Source organism: Dunckerocampus dactyliophorus, chromosome 16 (assembly GCF_027744805.1).
Source record: "Dunckerocampus dactyliophorus isolate RoL2022-P2 chromosome 16, RoL_Ddac_1.1, whole genome shotgun sequence".
NCBI classification, from domain to species: Eukaryota; Metazoa; Chordata; class Actinopteri; order Syngnathiformes; family Syngnathidae; genus Dunckerocampus; species Dunckerocampus dactyliophorus.
Window position 1 is genome coordinate 14,069,946 of NC_072834.1, and position 14,298 is coordinate 14,084,243.

A 14,298-nucleotide genomic window follows, 5' to 3' on the forward strand; every position below is an offset into this window, starting at 1 on the left:
ACACACACATGCTTTAAATGTCACAAAACCCAAGCTGCAACATGTCTGATGTTTCAGCATCATTGTGTGTGTTGTAAGGGATTAGGGGTGTATGATATGTTTAATTAATTTCTACACTCGTTAAAGAAGTGTGTTTACTTGAGAGACAGCCTACTGCAGCTTATGTACATAACTTCAATGTCCTTTATGGCCGACTCTCACTGGATGCTTCATTAGGCACGCCATCTAACCAGAGTCAATACATAACTAATGATGATCACTTTTGATTGACTCGTGGTGGCGATAAGGAAGGTCAGACACGGTCCTCAGGTCACATGTGGAGAATGAGAGCAGATGAGAAGCGCTTGCAAGGTGGAGGCAGGGTCAAAGAGGACGAGTAAAAACATATGAAAGAGTTTGCATCTTAGCAGGAACTCGTGTTGCCATAGTGACCTGCATGGGACTCTTTAATGTCCAGCTGGGACGAAGGGAGCCGAACCAGGAACAGATGGACTAAAGAATACATTTACACACTCAACACTCAGCCGTGCACGGGCTTTGTCAGCTTGTGCGCACGTGCCAGACGGTCTTGTTCACACCTGGCCGCATGACCAAAGAAGAACAATCCCGAGGCGCTCGACCTTTGTGCCGCTTTTGTCTCTGTCCTCCTTGTCCTGTTTCCAGCATTCCTCCACTGGATCTACGTCCAACATAATGGAAGCAGTCAGAAAGAGGATGAAGGGTAGCAGAGGAAGGATGAGGAGAAAGAAAAGGATGTAAAGAATGAGAAGAATAGCAGGGAGAAACAGATTAATATCATGAATTTCTCTGTATCAGGAAAAGCTATATTCAGAAAAATGTCTGCTGACTGAAACCTGAGTAAAAGCACAGTTGTGAAGTTGAACGTGCCTTGACATACTGTATATGTACATGGTTGAAGACTTGCACATGTACAGTGGTGTGAAAATCGTTTGCCCCCTTCCTGACTTCCTATTTTTAAGTGTCACTCTTAAATGTTTCAGATCAACAAACAAATTTAAATGTTAGTCAATGACAACACAACTGAACACAAAATGCAGTTTTTAAATCAAGCTTTTTATGATTTAGGGAGAAAAAAAATCCAATGGCCCTGTGTGGAAAGGTGATTGCCCGCTATACCTAATAACTGGTTGGGCCACCCTAAGCATCAACAACTGCAATAAAACGTTTGCAATAACTTGCAATGAGACTCTTACAGCGCTGTGGAGGAATTTTGGCCCCCTCATCTTTGCAGAATTGTTGTAATTCAACCACATTGGAGGGTTTTTGATAATGAACCGCCGTTTCAATAGGATTCAGTTCAGGACTTTGACGGGGCCACTCCAAAGTCTTCATTTAGTTTTTCTTCATCCATTCATGTGGGTGGGCCACTTGAAAGGAGGTGGACACGCTGGTGTGTTTTGCATCATTGTCCTGCTGCTGAACCCAAGTTGGTTTCAGCTTGAGGTCATGAACAGATGGCCGGACATTCTCCTTCAGGATTTTTTGGTAGACAGCAGAATTCATTGTTCCATTTATCACAGCAAGTCTTCCAGTTCCTAAAGCAGCAAAACAGCCGCAGACCATCACACTACCACCACCATATTTTACTGTTGGTATGATGTTCTTTTTGTGAAAAGCGGTGTCACTTTTATGCCAGATGTAATGGGACACATACCTTCCAAAAAGTTCAACTTTGTCTCGTCAGACCACAGAGTATTTTCCAAAGGTCTGGTGGATCATCGAGATGTTTTCTGGCAAAATTTAGATGAGCTTTGATGTTCTTTTTGTTCAGCAGTGTTTTTTGTCTTGGAACTCTGCCATGCAGGCCGTTTTTGCTCAGTGTCTTTCTTATGGTGGAGTCATGAACACTGACCTTAACTGGGGCAAGTGAGACCTGCAGTTGTTTGGATGTTTTTGTGGGGTCTTTTGTGACCTCTTGGATGGCCAGCAACTCCTGGGAAGGTTCACCACTGTTCCATGTTTTTGCCATTTGCGGATAATGGCTCTCACTGTGGTTTGCTGGAGCCCCAAAGCTTTACAAATGGCTTTATAACTTTTTCCAGACTGATAGATCTCAATTACTTTCTTTCTGGGAGAAGGAGACAAAGAGGAGGGAGAGAAAAATGTAAAGAAGGAAAAGAAGAGGAGAAAGAAAAGAATGTAAAGTAGAACAAGAGGAGGGAGAAATGGGTGGGGAGAGGAAGACAAAAGAGAAAGGGGTGTGAGAAAGTACAGCAAGAGGAGAGAGAAAATACGTAAAAAAGGAGAAGAGGAGGAAAAAATTATATTAGCATGTCAGCAGTAATGGCTTCATGAGTTGGCAAGAAACAATGTTGTCCTCTGTTGTCATGGTCTGCTCTCTAACATCAATGTGTGTGCGTGCGTGTGTGTGTGTGTGTGTGTGCAGGAGGAAGATGCCATTCCATCACGTGCGTGCAGGTCTTCTCTATCCAGACAACTACCTGACCAGCTCGCTGACAGAAGGTTCTGAAGCCTTCCAGCTCACCAGCATCTCCACGGAGGAGCTCGGAGGTCGGTTCTTCTTGTTTCACGCCTCCTTTCCATTCATCCTACTTAGCTCAGCGCCTGACTTGTGGTCACCAGTAAACATTATTGATTGGTATTGACTGTGGCATCAGCAAGCCAGAGATTCTGCCTGCTGGTAAAAGTACCAAAGCGTAATGAGTCTACTGATGACAGCGAGATTGTCCCCACACTGACAAATGAAGCGTGCACTTCAAACAGGAACGACATCATGTCGTTAGCTGTCAGCACAGGCGATTAACTTCATTACTTTCACTTTCATCTCCTAGATAGAAATGTCAGTGTCTGAATGCTGACAGATGATGTCACCGAACAAAGACTATTGCTGTGTCTCAATTGGCGCACTTCCCTACTCACACTTAAGTCTTTTCAGTGCATAAGTGCATAATTCACACTGAGAAATATGAAAAATTGTGGTGCAATGTCAGTACCTGAATGTTGTACTCAACACGGTCAAAATGGTGAGTGCACAGTGCTGGACACATGCTATCAAGGATGCTAAATGAATACGACTGTCGACTTGGCCGCGAATGAATGGAAGAATGTAATACGTCACTGAGCAGAAAATCCGCCATGATGGTGAGCAAGAGAGCTGGGTAGGGCTAGGCGCACAACAGTGTACAATGTGTTCACTAGCTCTGAGCTGAGTACAAAATAAAGATATGTCACAAACTATTTATTTCAAGTCCAAACAACAGTTTACATGGTTTCACCTTCAAAGTAATCCCCCTCAAGTCTAATGTACTTTTCCATCCTTCTCTGCCACGCTTCTTTGCACTGCTGGAAGGATTCTTCTGGAATGCTCCTTAGCTCCATCCTTACACCCCTCTTGATGGCCTCCACGTCTTCAAAACGGGTCCCCTTGATGACCCCCTTAAGTTTGGGGAAAAGAAAAAAGTCACACGGAGCAAGATTCAGGTGAATAGGAAGGTTGTTCCAGCACAGTGATGTTCTTCTCGGCCAAGAACTGCCGGATGCTCAGGGTATTGTGAGCAGGTGCATTGTCGTGGTGAAGCAGCCACAAGTTGCCCTGCCACAACTCTCGTCTCTTCTCGCGAACTGAGCGAAGCAAATGCTGCAGGACCTCTCTGTAGACATGCTGATTGATCGTCCGGCCCCATGGCAAGAACTCACGGTGGACGATGCCTCTCACATCGAAGAGTGTGATCAACATGACTTTGACTTTTGACTTAGACTGTCTTGCTTTGAGATGAGTTGTATACAAAAGCATGTAAAAAAATTTAAAGGTTGCAGAAAGCTGAGATTACAGTTACACACTCCCAAGATATCATGTTAGATGATAACACAATTTGCCAATCCCTCTTTTGCCCATATCTTATACAGCACATATATACAGGCACACCTCGTATACACACATACCTGTATATACATTACCAAAAGTATTTGCTCACCCATCCAAATGATCAGAATCAGGTGTCCGAATCACGTGGCCTGGCCGCAGGTGTATAAAATCTAGCACCTAGGCATGCAGACTCTTTTGACAAACATTTGTGAAAGAATGGGCTCAGGAGCTCAGTGAATTCCAGCGTGGAACTGTCATAGGATGCCACCTGTGCAACAAATCCAGTCGTGAAATGTCCTCGCTCCTAAATATTCCACAGTCAACTGTCGGCTTTAATATAAGAAAATGGAAGAGTTTGGGAACAACAGCAACTCAGCTACGAAGTGGTAGGCCATGTGAACTGACTGAGAGGGGTCAGGCGCATAGTGCACAGTCAGTTGCTACAGAGCTCCAAACTTCATGTGGCCTTCAGATTAGCCCAAGTACAGTACGCAAAGAGCTTCATGGAATGGGTTTCCATGGCCGAGCAGCTGTATTCAAGCCATACATCACCAAGTGCAATGCAAAGCGCCAGATGCAGCGGTGTAAAGCACGCCGCCACTGGACTATGCAGTGAAGACGTCTTCTCTCAAGTGAGGAATCACGCTTTTCCATCTGGCAATCTGATGGACGAGTCTGGGTTTGGAAGTTGCCAGGATAACAGTACATTTCGGACTGCATTGTGCCAAGTGTGAAATTAAGGTGTGGGGTTGTTTTTCAGGAGTTGGGCTTGGCCTCTTAGTTCCAGTGAAAGGAACTTTGAATGCTTCAGGATACCAAAGCATTTTGGACAATTCCATGCTCCCAACCTTGTGGGAACAGTTTGGAGCCAGCCCCTTCCTCTCCCAACATGACTGTGCACCAGTGCACAAAGCAAGACATGGATGACAGAGTCTGGTGTGGATGAACTTTCCTTCTTTATTTGACTTTTTTCCTACCTTTCCTACCAGTTTTACCAACGCTTAACAATCAAAATAGAAAATAACAATACTTATATTATATGGACACTTAACTGAAAGTATTTACACAACATTTGTTTCAGTAACGGCATTGTAAATACATTTGATAGACTATAACCTAAGTCATCATCACCACTGAATTGCCATGAATTGAGCTAATCACCCAGAGAAACAAATTAGCTTAAAATTATTTACAACAACCAGTGATATAAATCCACAACATTTTTATGACACGTACCTGTCTTTGTCTTTGGGGAACTTGAAAAATGACAAATGTGGTCTTTAGGACTGTCTTTTAGAGCAATTAATGTCTGAGCAGTGTGCCAAGGACATGTTTACAATGCAATGTTTCTGGATTCTGCTCACCGTCATTGTCGGCCAAACCCGGCCAGGGCATAGTACGGAAGTGGATGCCGAATCGACAGTCCTGTTAATTTCTGGTGTCCTTGCTTGGCATCCTCAATAGTCACCATGTTGGCTATGTACCAGAACTTTAGGGATTAACTTGGACAAATTGTTGGTAATAATGCAACGCGTGGCTGCAATTCACCATTAAAAAGGAGAGAAGAAGAAGAAGAAGAAGAAAGAAGAAGAAAGAAAAAAAGAAGGAAGAAAAAGCAGGCAAATAATGCGATCGTCATTTTTTGATATTTTATTGGATAATCCAGATGTTGGCGATGTAATGTTGTAATGCGCCGTCGAGTGGTTGCAGTTCACCATTAAAAAAGAAGAGAAGAAGAAGAAAAAGGAAGAAAGAAAAAAAAACATAAGACAAAACAAAAAGGAAGAAGAAGCAGGTAAATATTGTGATTGTCATTTTCCGATATTTTATTGAGCGATCCATATGTTGGCAATAATGCTCCGTCAAGTGGTTGCAATTCACCATTTAAAAGTAGAGGAAGAAAAGAAGATAGCAGGAAAGATAAAGAAAAAGGAAGGAAGAAGTAGCAAGTAAATAATGCAAATGTAATTTCCGATATTTTACTGGGCGATCCACATGTTGGCGATAATGCTCCGTCGAGTGGTTGCAGTTCATGATTAAAAAGGAGGGAAGAAAAAGAATCGGATAAATATTGTGACCATCAGTTCCAGTAAGTGCACAAGTATTTGGGACGGCACTACACTGTCAGAACTGGTACACTCAGAAAGAACACAGTGTATACAGTGCGGAAATATTGCATTTGAGACACAGCATGGTTCATACATCACAGCATGTCATAGCAGCGCCCAGATACCAAAAAATGTGCCTCCTAGTGGCAGTGAGCAGTACAGTGATGCCGTTACAAAAATCAGACGCTAGATCCTCCAGCAATGTTGTGACATCACTGATTTTATGTCCATAATGTGACTTTTTGCAGAAAAACGTCCAATATTTCAATATTCCAAATAAGTTTGCAGTTGTGATTAAAAAATAATAACAACGTATATTTAGTGCTTGTCTTTCAGCATTCACACGGGTAAGTGTTTGTGGCTGCAGCATGATAGCAAACGTCATTATCTTTCTTACATAAGCATCCTTTTCTCCACACAGACAAACAAAGCCTATTCCCGCTACAGGAAGCACACGTGTCTCCAGTATGAAGCAGCTAATCCCGCGTTTGTTTGTCTTTACACTTGTGACCATGCCGCTGTTGTCAAGCCTCACTTTGTCGTTTAATCCTCCTCCCTCGCGCACATCGCAACTTTTCACGCCGGTGTGGGTCAAGGTCGACGTGAAGGGCTTTGTAGTGTATCTCCAGACAGGCCGAAGCATTGCACGGCCACGCGGTGATGGGGGAGATTTAAGCTGCCAGCGTGTGAACCCCCCAAATCCCACTTCACTGAGGTTGTGAAGGTTCTTCAAGGATCATCTCAACTTGTTAATCATTCCATGTTGGAGCGCCACTCTGCTCTCCTCTTTAAGGCATTTCATCAATCACTGTGTGCGCTCGTTCATAACACACACACACACACACACACACACACACACACACACACACACAGTTACTTTAGGGAGCAGCTCATTCAACGTGCACTCCTTACTGCTGCATACAAATAAATCTTACTTTGTTTGGAGAGACCGCACACTCACCCGCCTTTCCTCTCTTTATTGTGCAAGAAAAGGATTAGAGGGAAGGAGGTAGGAGTCATTCAAGGACCTTTTTAAGGGATGCTCATCTGTCAATCAACAATGTACCTTGCAATTAGCACATCAATTAAACAGCAATCACTACTGAAATACTTTTTTTCGCCACAAAGTATTTTGAATGTGGTAATTCAATAAATGTAGGTACACTTTACAATATTAATATTATTACTATGAAACAAAATGAAGCTAATTAGTCAAAGTGTCTAACATGCTAACACATCTTACAGTATACACTGTATCCCAAAAGTCTGGGCATGTAATAGACACGTATAATATACAGTGATGTGAATATGTGTCCTGATTTCTGTTGGCCACACTTAAATGTTTCAGATCATCAAACAAATTTAAATATTAGTCAATGACAACCCAACTGAACACAAAATGCAGTTTTTAGATGAATCTTTTTATTATTAAGGGAGAAAAAAATCCAAACCTACATGCCCCTGTGTGACAAGGTGATTGGACCCCTGTTCATGATATCCAAGACCTTTGGGAAAATACTCTGTGGTCTGATGAGACAAAGGCTTAACTTTTTGGAAGGTGTGTGTCCCATTACATCTGGTGTAAAAGTAACGCCGCATTTCAGAAAAAGAACATCATACCAACAGTAAACTATGGTGGTGGTAGTGTGATGGTCTGGGGCTGTTTTGCTGCTTCAGGACCTGAAAGACTTGCTGTGATAAATGGAACCATGAATTCTGCTGTCTACCAAAAAATCCTGAAGGAGTTTGTCCGGCCATCTCTTTGTGACCTCAAGCTGAAACCAACTTGGGTTCTGCAGCAGGACAATGATCCAAAACACACCAGCAAGTCCACCTCTGAATGGCTGAAGAAAAACAAAATTAAGACTTTGGAGTGGTCTAGTCCAAGTCCTGACTTTAATCCTATTGAGATGCTGTGGCATGACCTTAAAAATGTGGTTGATGCTGGAAAACCCTCCAATGTGGCTGAATTACAACAATTCTGCAAAGATGAGTGGACCGAAATTCCTCCACAGCGCTGTAAGAGACTCATTGCAAGTTATCACAAACGTTTGATTGCAGTTGTTGCTGCTAAGGGTGGCCCAACCACTTATTAGGTTTAGGGGATATCACCTTTTCACACAAGGACATGTAGGTTTGGATTTTTTTCTTTTTCTTTTAATAAAAAGTTTAATTTAAAAACTGCATTTTGTGTACAGTTGTGTTGTCAATGACGAATATTTAAATTTGTTTGATGAACTCATGGAATAAAATAATAAATCAGATAGGGGGCAAACACTATTTCACACCACTGCATATAAACAAAAAAGTTTCATTTAATCAATAATGAATCAATTAATTTAAAATAATTACGATAAGGCCGCACGGTGGTCTAGTGGTTAGCATGTTGGCCACACAGTCACAGTCTGGAGATCGGGAAGACCTGGGTTCCATTCTCCCTTGGGCATTTCTGTGGAGTTTGCATGTTCTCCCCGTGTGTGTGAGGGTTTTCTCTGGTACTCCGGTTTCCTCCCACATTCCAAAAACATGCATGTTAGGTGAATTGTCCATAGGTATGAATGTGAGTGTGAATGGTTGTTTGTCTATATGTGCCCTGCGATTGGCTGGCGACCAGTCCAGGGTGTACCCCGCCTCTCGCCCAAAGTCACCTGGGATAGGCTCCAGGGGGAGCATGACCCGTGACCCTAATGAGGAGAAGCGGTATAGAAAATGGATGGATGGATGGATAATTACAATAAAAAAATGTAAACTTAAAAAATGTTTTAAAAATATATACATATAATTAAAAAAATAAAATATATATTAAAACTAATACCGTACATTTAAAGAAATAATGTTTTTTATTCATATTACTGCATATATGTTAACTTTGAAACATTTACCGGTTTTTATATGTGTGTGTGTATATATATATATATATACACTGCTCAAAAAAATAAAGGGAACACTAAAATAACACATCCTAGATCTAAATTAATGAAATATTCTTATTAAATACTTTTGTCTTTACATAGTTGAATGTGCTGGCAACAAAATCACACAAAAATTATCAAAGGAAATCTAATTTATTAACCCGTGGAGGTCTGGGTTTGGAGTCACGCTCAAAATTGAAGTGGAAAAACACACCACCTGTTGTCTATTGCATTTGCTCAACAGCTTGTGAAAATGATTGTCAATCTGTGTTGCTTCCAAAGTGGACAGTTTGAATAATGGCGCAGCACTTTTGACTGAGTGTGAATTGAGTGTTCCCCTTTTTTTTTTAGCAGTCTATATGTATGTGTTGAATATTATATGTGCCTATGTGTCCAGACTTCCTGACGTCTTTGGTATTTTTATGTGTGCTTGCTGTAAGAATGTCAATGGACCAGGCGGTATCGGGAGTGCAGTTATCAGGCCTGGCGGACATTTCCATGTGGGCACGTCACCTCTCAGGCAGCTGACAGGGCAAAGACGCTCCTCAGTGAATGGACTTTTTCCTCAGAGAAAGGAGCAGCCAGTCGGAATGGGAATGTTAATCACGTCCAACCTGCGAGATGAACATGAACTTCATGTAAAATTCATTGTTCCACTTAGGGCAATGATTAGGATTAGGCTCGGGGAAATGACTATTTAAATAGGGCCTGATGCTCCTCCATGGAATGAATGCTGGAATGACAACAGTGATCCTCTCAAAGACACGCTGGATGAGTCCTTCTCTCCTTAGTGCAGGGGTGTCCAAGGGGTGTTTTTTTTATTGTCCCTCAGCATATGGTGATAAAATCATTACTAATGAGCTATATTAATAGATATTACCCTGATTTGCTTTGTCACCCATAAACCAAAGCTAAGATGTGGATGTTTTGTTCAGATAGCTTAGCATATACAGTGTTGACCTACATTGGATCAAAGTGTGCCGCATCCTACAATTTTTCTGTATGATGGTCCTTGGTGGAAAAAGTTTGGACACCCCTGCCTTACTGTGACCATCAATTCTATCTCCTATGTCTCAAAGCAGAGTGATTGACAGGTAATCAATGTGGAAAAGGACAAATGTTTGCAGGGACCAGAGTCTCTCTTTGTGCCTATCTGGAGAGACTGGAAGCAACACAATTTGTGTTTTTTGGGGGCGTACCTGGGTGTTTGTGACATTATTGTGTGTGTGTGTGTGTGTGTCTGGCAGAGATCCGTGAGGCATTCCGTGTTTTGGACCGTGACGGGAATGGCTTCATCTCCAAGCAGGAGCTGGGAATGGCCATGCGCTCGCTGGGTTACATGCCCAGTGAGGTGGAGCTGGCCATCATCATGCAGAGGCTGGACATGGATGGTGAGGCTGCACGCACACAGACGCACACACACGGAGACAAAACTTAACAGTCTGTGAATGACGCACAAACACATTAGTTTAAGAGCTAACCATGGCTGTGTCTCAAATGGAATACTTCCGTCAGTACACTTCAATAAGTACGGGATACTGAGTACACTGTGTGCGCAAATTTTGACAGCATAGTGCTCTCCTAAATCCATCCCAAGTTGTCTAATGGGACACGTTCCACTGCAAAACCCAAATTTCAAGAAAGTGAAAAAGTCTAATTTTAAGCAACAGTGTCTAATTTTTTTTCCTAAAAAGAAAAAAATATCTTGTCTAGAAATTTTCACATGAGAAAAATAAACTTACAGTGGTATGTTTGCCCCCTTCCTGATTTCTTCTTTTTTTGCATGTTTGAGTTCATCAAACAAATTTAAATATTAGTCAATGACAACACAACTGAACACAAAATGTAGTTTTTAAATTGAACTATTTATCATTAAGGGAGAAAAAAACTCCAAAACTACATGGCCCCGTGTGAAAAAGTGGTCGGGCCACCCTTAGCAGCAACAACTGCAATCAAGCGTTTGTGATAACTTGCAATGAGTCCCACTGGAGGAATTTTGGCCCACTCTTCTTTGCAGAATTGTTGTAATTCAGCCACATTGGAGGGTTTTCCAGCATGAAGCGCCTTTTTAAGGTCATGCCACAGCATCTCAATAGGATTCAGGTCAGGACTTGGACTAGATCACTCCAAAGTCTTAATTTTGTTTTTCTTCAGCCATTCAGGGGTGGACTTGCTGGTGTGTTTTGGATCATTGTCCTGCTGCAGAACCCAAGTTGGTTTCAGCTTGAGGTCACAAACAGATGGCCGGACATTCTCCTTCAGGATTTTTTGGTAGACAGCAGAATTCATGGTTCCATTTATCACAGCAAGTCTTCCAGGTCTTGCATGCAGGTCCTGAAGCAGCAAAACAGCCAAAGACCATCACACTACTACCACCATATTTTGCTGTTGGTATGATGTTCTTTTTCTGAAATGCGGCGTTACTTTTACGCCACATGTAATGTCCGGTTATTAATCTTGTGTTTAAGATTTTCTAATTTAAAAAAAAACTAACATGATGACACACACCTTCCAAAAAATGTAAGCTTTTTTCTCGTCAGACCACAGTGTGTTTTCCAAAGGTCTTGGGGATCATCAAGATATTTTCTGGCAAAATTGAGATGAACCTTAATGGTCTTTTTGTTCAGCAGTGGTTTTTGTCTTGGAACTCTGCCATGCAGGCTGTTTTTTGTCCAGTGTCTTTCTTATGGTGGCGTCATGAACACTGACCTGAGGCAAGTGTGGCCTGCAGTTGTTTGGATGTTGTTGTCGGGTCTTTTGTGACCTCTTGGATGAGTCGTCGCTGCGCTTATGGGGTAATTTTGGTTGGCCGGCCACTTTTGGGAAGGTTCACCACTGTTCCATGTTTTCGCCATTTGTGTATAATGGCTCTCACTGTGGTTCGCTGGAGTCCCAAAGCTTTAGAAATGGCTCATTAAAAAACTGCATTTTGTGTTCAGTGGTGTTGTCACTGACTCATAATTTATTTTTGTTGGAAGATCTGAAACATTTTGTGTGTGGAAATCAGGAAGGGGGCAAACACTTTTTCATATCACTAAAACTGGTTACATAACTTTGGAAATTTAAGAACGGACTCACACTCAGGAATTATCTCTAAAGATTTGCTGATTTTGGACAAATGTGAAGGCTGCACTGCTAATTTCTTAGAGCGTGCCAACATTTATTATATAAAATGTAGTCAAATAATCTTATTAATCTTGTGTTTAAGATTTTCTAATTAAAAAAAAAACTAGCAAATTTACATGAAGCCAAAAAAAAGGATTTCAGATAGTGTTTATGACAATAAATTAACATTTTAGGTACAATCACTCTTTTTTTTTTTAATAAGAATGTCCCGCTTATTTAATTTGAGTATGTTTCATGTTTGTTGAGCAGATCAGGCGTGGAAAAACAATGAGTCTGGTGATCAAAACAGCATGGGCACAGCGAGCACGTGCGCAAGTGTCCATATATGCCGACTAGAAATGCTCTCAGCTACATGGTGGCTGAGTGGTTAGCATGTTGGTCTTACAATCAGGTGACATGGGTTCAAAAAGCTTTTGAAACATCTGTGTGTGGAGTTTGCGTGTTCTGCATTCTTGAGATACGCTGGTGGGTTCATTAGAAGTTAAAAATGATCCAGAGGTGTGAACGGTTGTTTGGCTGTAGGAAAACCTCTGTGTTATATTACAATATTTGTAATTGTAAAATTTGTACAAACGTTTTGCTTAAATGTAGCCTCATAACAGCAAATTTGGCATATGAATTTGGCTCAATTCTTACTTTGTAATAAGAACATTTTACTTAAATCTAAGTATGTGATAAGAACAACTTGTTTAAACTTAGACCTGATTTCTTCCATCCATCCATCCTTTTTCCATGCCGCTTATTCTATCTGATTTCTTATTTTAGAAATTATTATATTCTTAAAAGTCACAAGAAAAATATTGTTAGTTACAAGAATAGCCAAGCTAATTTTGCTTACCACTTTGACTGCATTTTTGCTTGAAATAAGAAAAGTTGTCTCATTTTAAGATAATTTGGGCTTGTTTCAAGTATGTCTGTTTTTGCAGTGCTCTGCCTCCCATGGCAGAGGGTATGAGTTCAATTCCCGGCCAGATTTGCGTCAGGAGGGGCATCTGTCTTAAAACGAAGCCAAAACCATTCATGCGATTTACTCGCTGTGGCAACCCCTGACAGGGAAAAGCTGAAAGTGACGAAAAAAATTAGAAAGTGCTGTCCCAACTCCATTACTGTTATTGTGCACATACTGGAAATGAAGGTCACAATATTTACCCGCTGCTTTTTCTTCTTCTTCTTTTCTTCTTTTTAACGATGACTTGCAACCACTCCATGGAGAATTAAACAAAACAGGGATTAAAAATGAATTTGTTCTGACTTTTTCTTGCTTGCGTGTACCTAGTGCTTTATAACTGAGGGGGAGATTACGCCATCACTTTTTCTTTGGTAGTCCCTCACCTTCCGCTACGTAGCCAAGATGGCGACTGTTGAGGGTGGCACGTGCCCAGCACTGCTCACTCACCATTCTGGCCGTTTTGAGTGCAACATCCGGGCACTGACAGTGCACTGCATTTTGCCGTACTTCTCAGCATGAACACCCTTATGCACCAAGCGTAAGTACGGAAGTGCGCGAGTTGAAATGCAGCACTTGTGCTACACTGCATGCACTGTGATGAAAAGTCTGGTCATCTGGTGAGCTTGGATACATAATCCTCCATTTCATTTATTCAGCAGAGCACAAAAATATCTTGCATTTGACTTGCTGCTCTTTAGCTGTCAAAAAAAAACACTGGTTTTCCTCTCTATGATAGGACGGCAGTGACAAGCACCTTCCAGCTCGCACATGCCCCCCACTACTTCAGGATGAAGCGAGTACTGCCAGCGCCTCCCGTATGACATTTCTCTGTATTTTATTGTCCGATTAACAAGAATAAGAATATCACACTTACATGAAAGACATTAGACAGGCTGTACAAAATCATGGTGTGTAATAAATGTTTCTGCAACATCATATTATTGGCGACATGCAACAGAAACTGGCAGGCTCTATGATCCAACTCAGCACACTCACTGAGGACTTGCACACTAAGCTGAGAAGAGGCGCTCGCTGCAGCCTCATCTTAGGTTTCTGCCTTGTATTTGATCAGGAAATGTGCAAACTCAACTATTTTTACTTAAGAAAATGTTAAACACGATTAGAATCATACAGAAAATACATTTATAATACAGTTAAATGAACAAATATTAATATTTATATTATCATTATTTGTTTTTTATTTTTCATCAGACTCTCTCTCACCTGACTCCCCTGACTGCACATCACTGTAGCACATTTACAAAACAGACTACACATCGCAAAGTACTGCACAGCAGGTGCAATATGAGGTTATACTGTAAGTATGTACGTAGCCCCGCCCACACTTATATTTAA

General features: G+C 41.5%; 1 protein-coding gene across 4 annotated transcripts in view; it reads left to right on the top strand.

The window, feature by feature from the left end:
- Nucleotides 1–14,298, top strand: part of caln2 (calneuron 2) — a 28,624-nt gene that overhangs the window by 2,350 nt on the left and 11,976 nt on the right. For 3 of the 4 annotated variants that reach the window (XM_054754482.1, XM_054754478.1, XM_054754479.1), the window contains 2 exons: nucleotides 2,408–2,532; nucleotides 10,115–10,258. In XM_054754482.1, the coding sequence (XP_054610457.1) occupies nucleotides 2,415–2,532; nucleotides 10,115–10,258 (262 nt within the window). In that variant the 5' untranslated portion in view covers nucleotides 2,408–2,414. Of the gene's footprint in view, nucleotides 1–2,407; nucleotides 2,533–10,114; nucleotides 10,259–13,678; nucleotides 13,758–14,298 lie in introns of those variants that run through there. The other variant, XM_054754480.1, reaches the window with a different exon arrangement.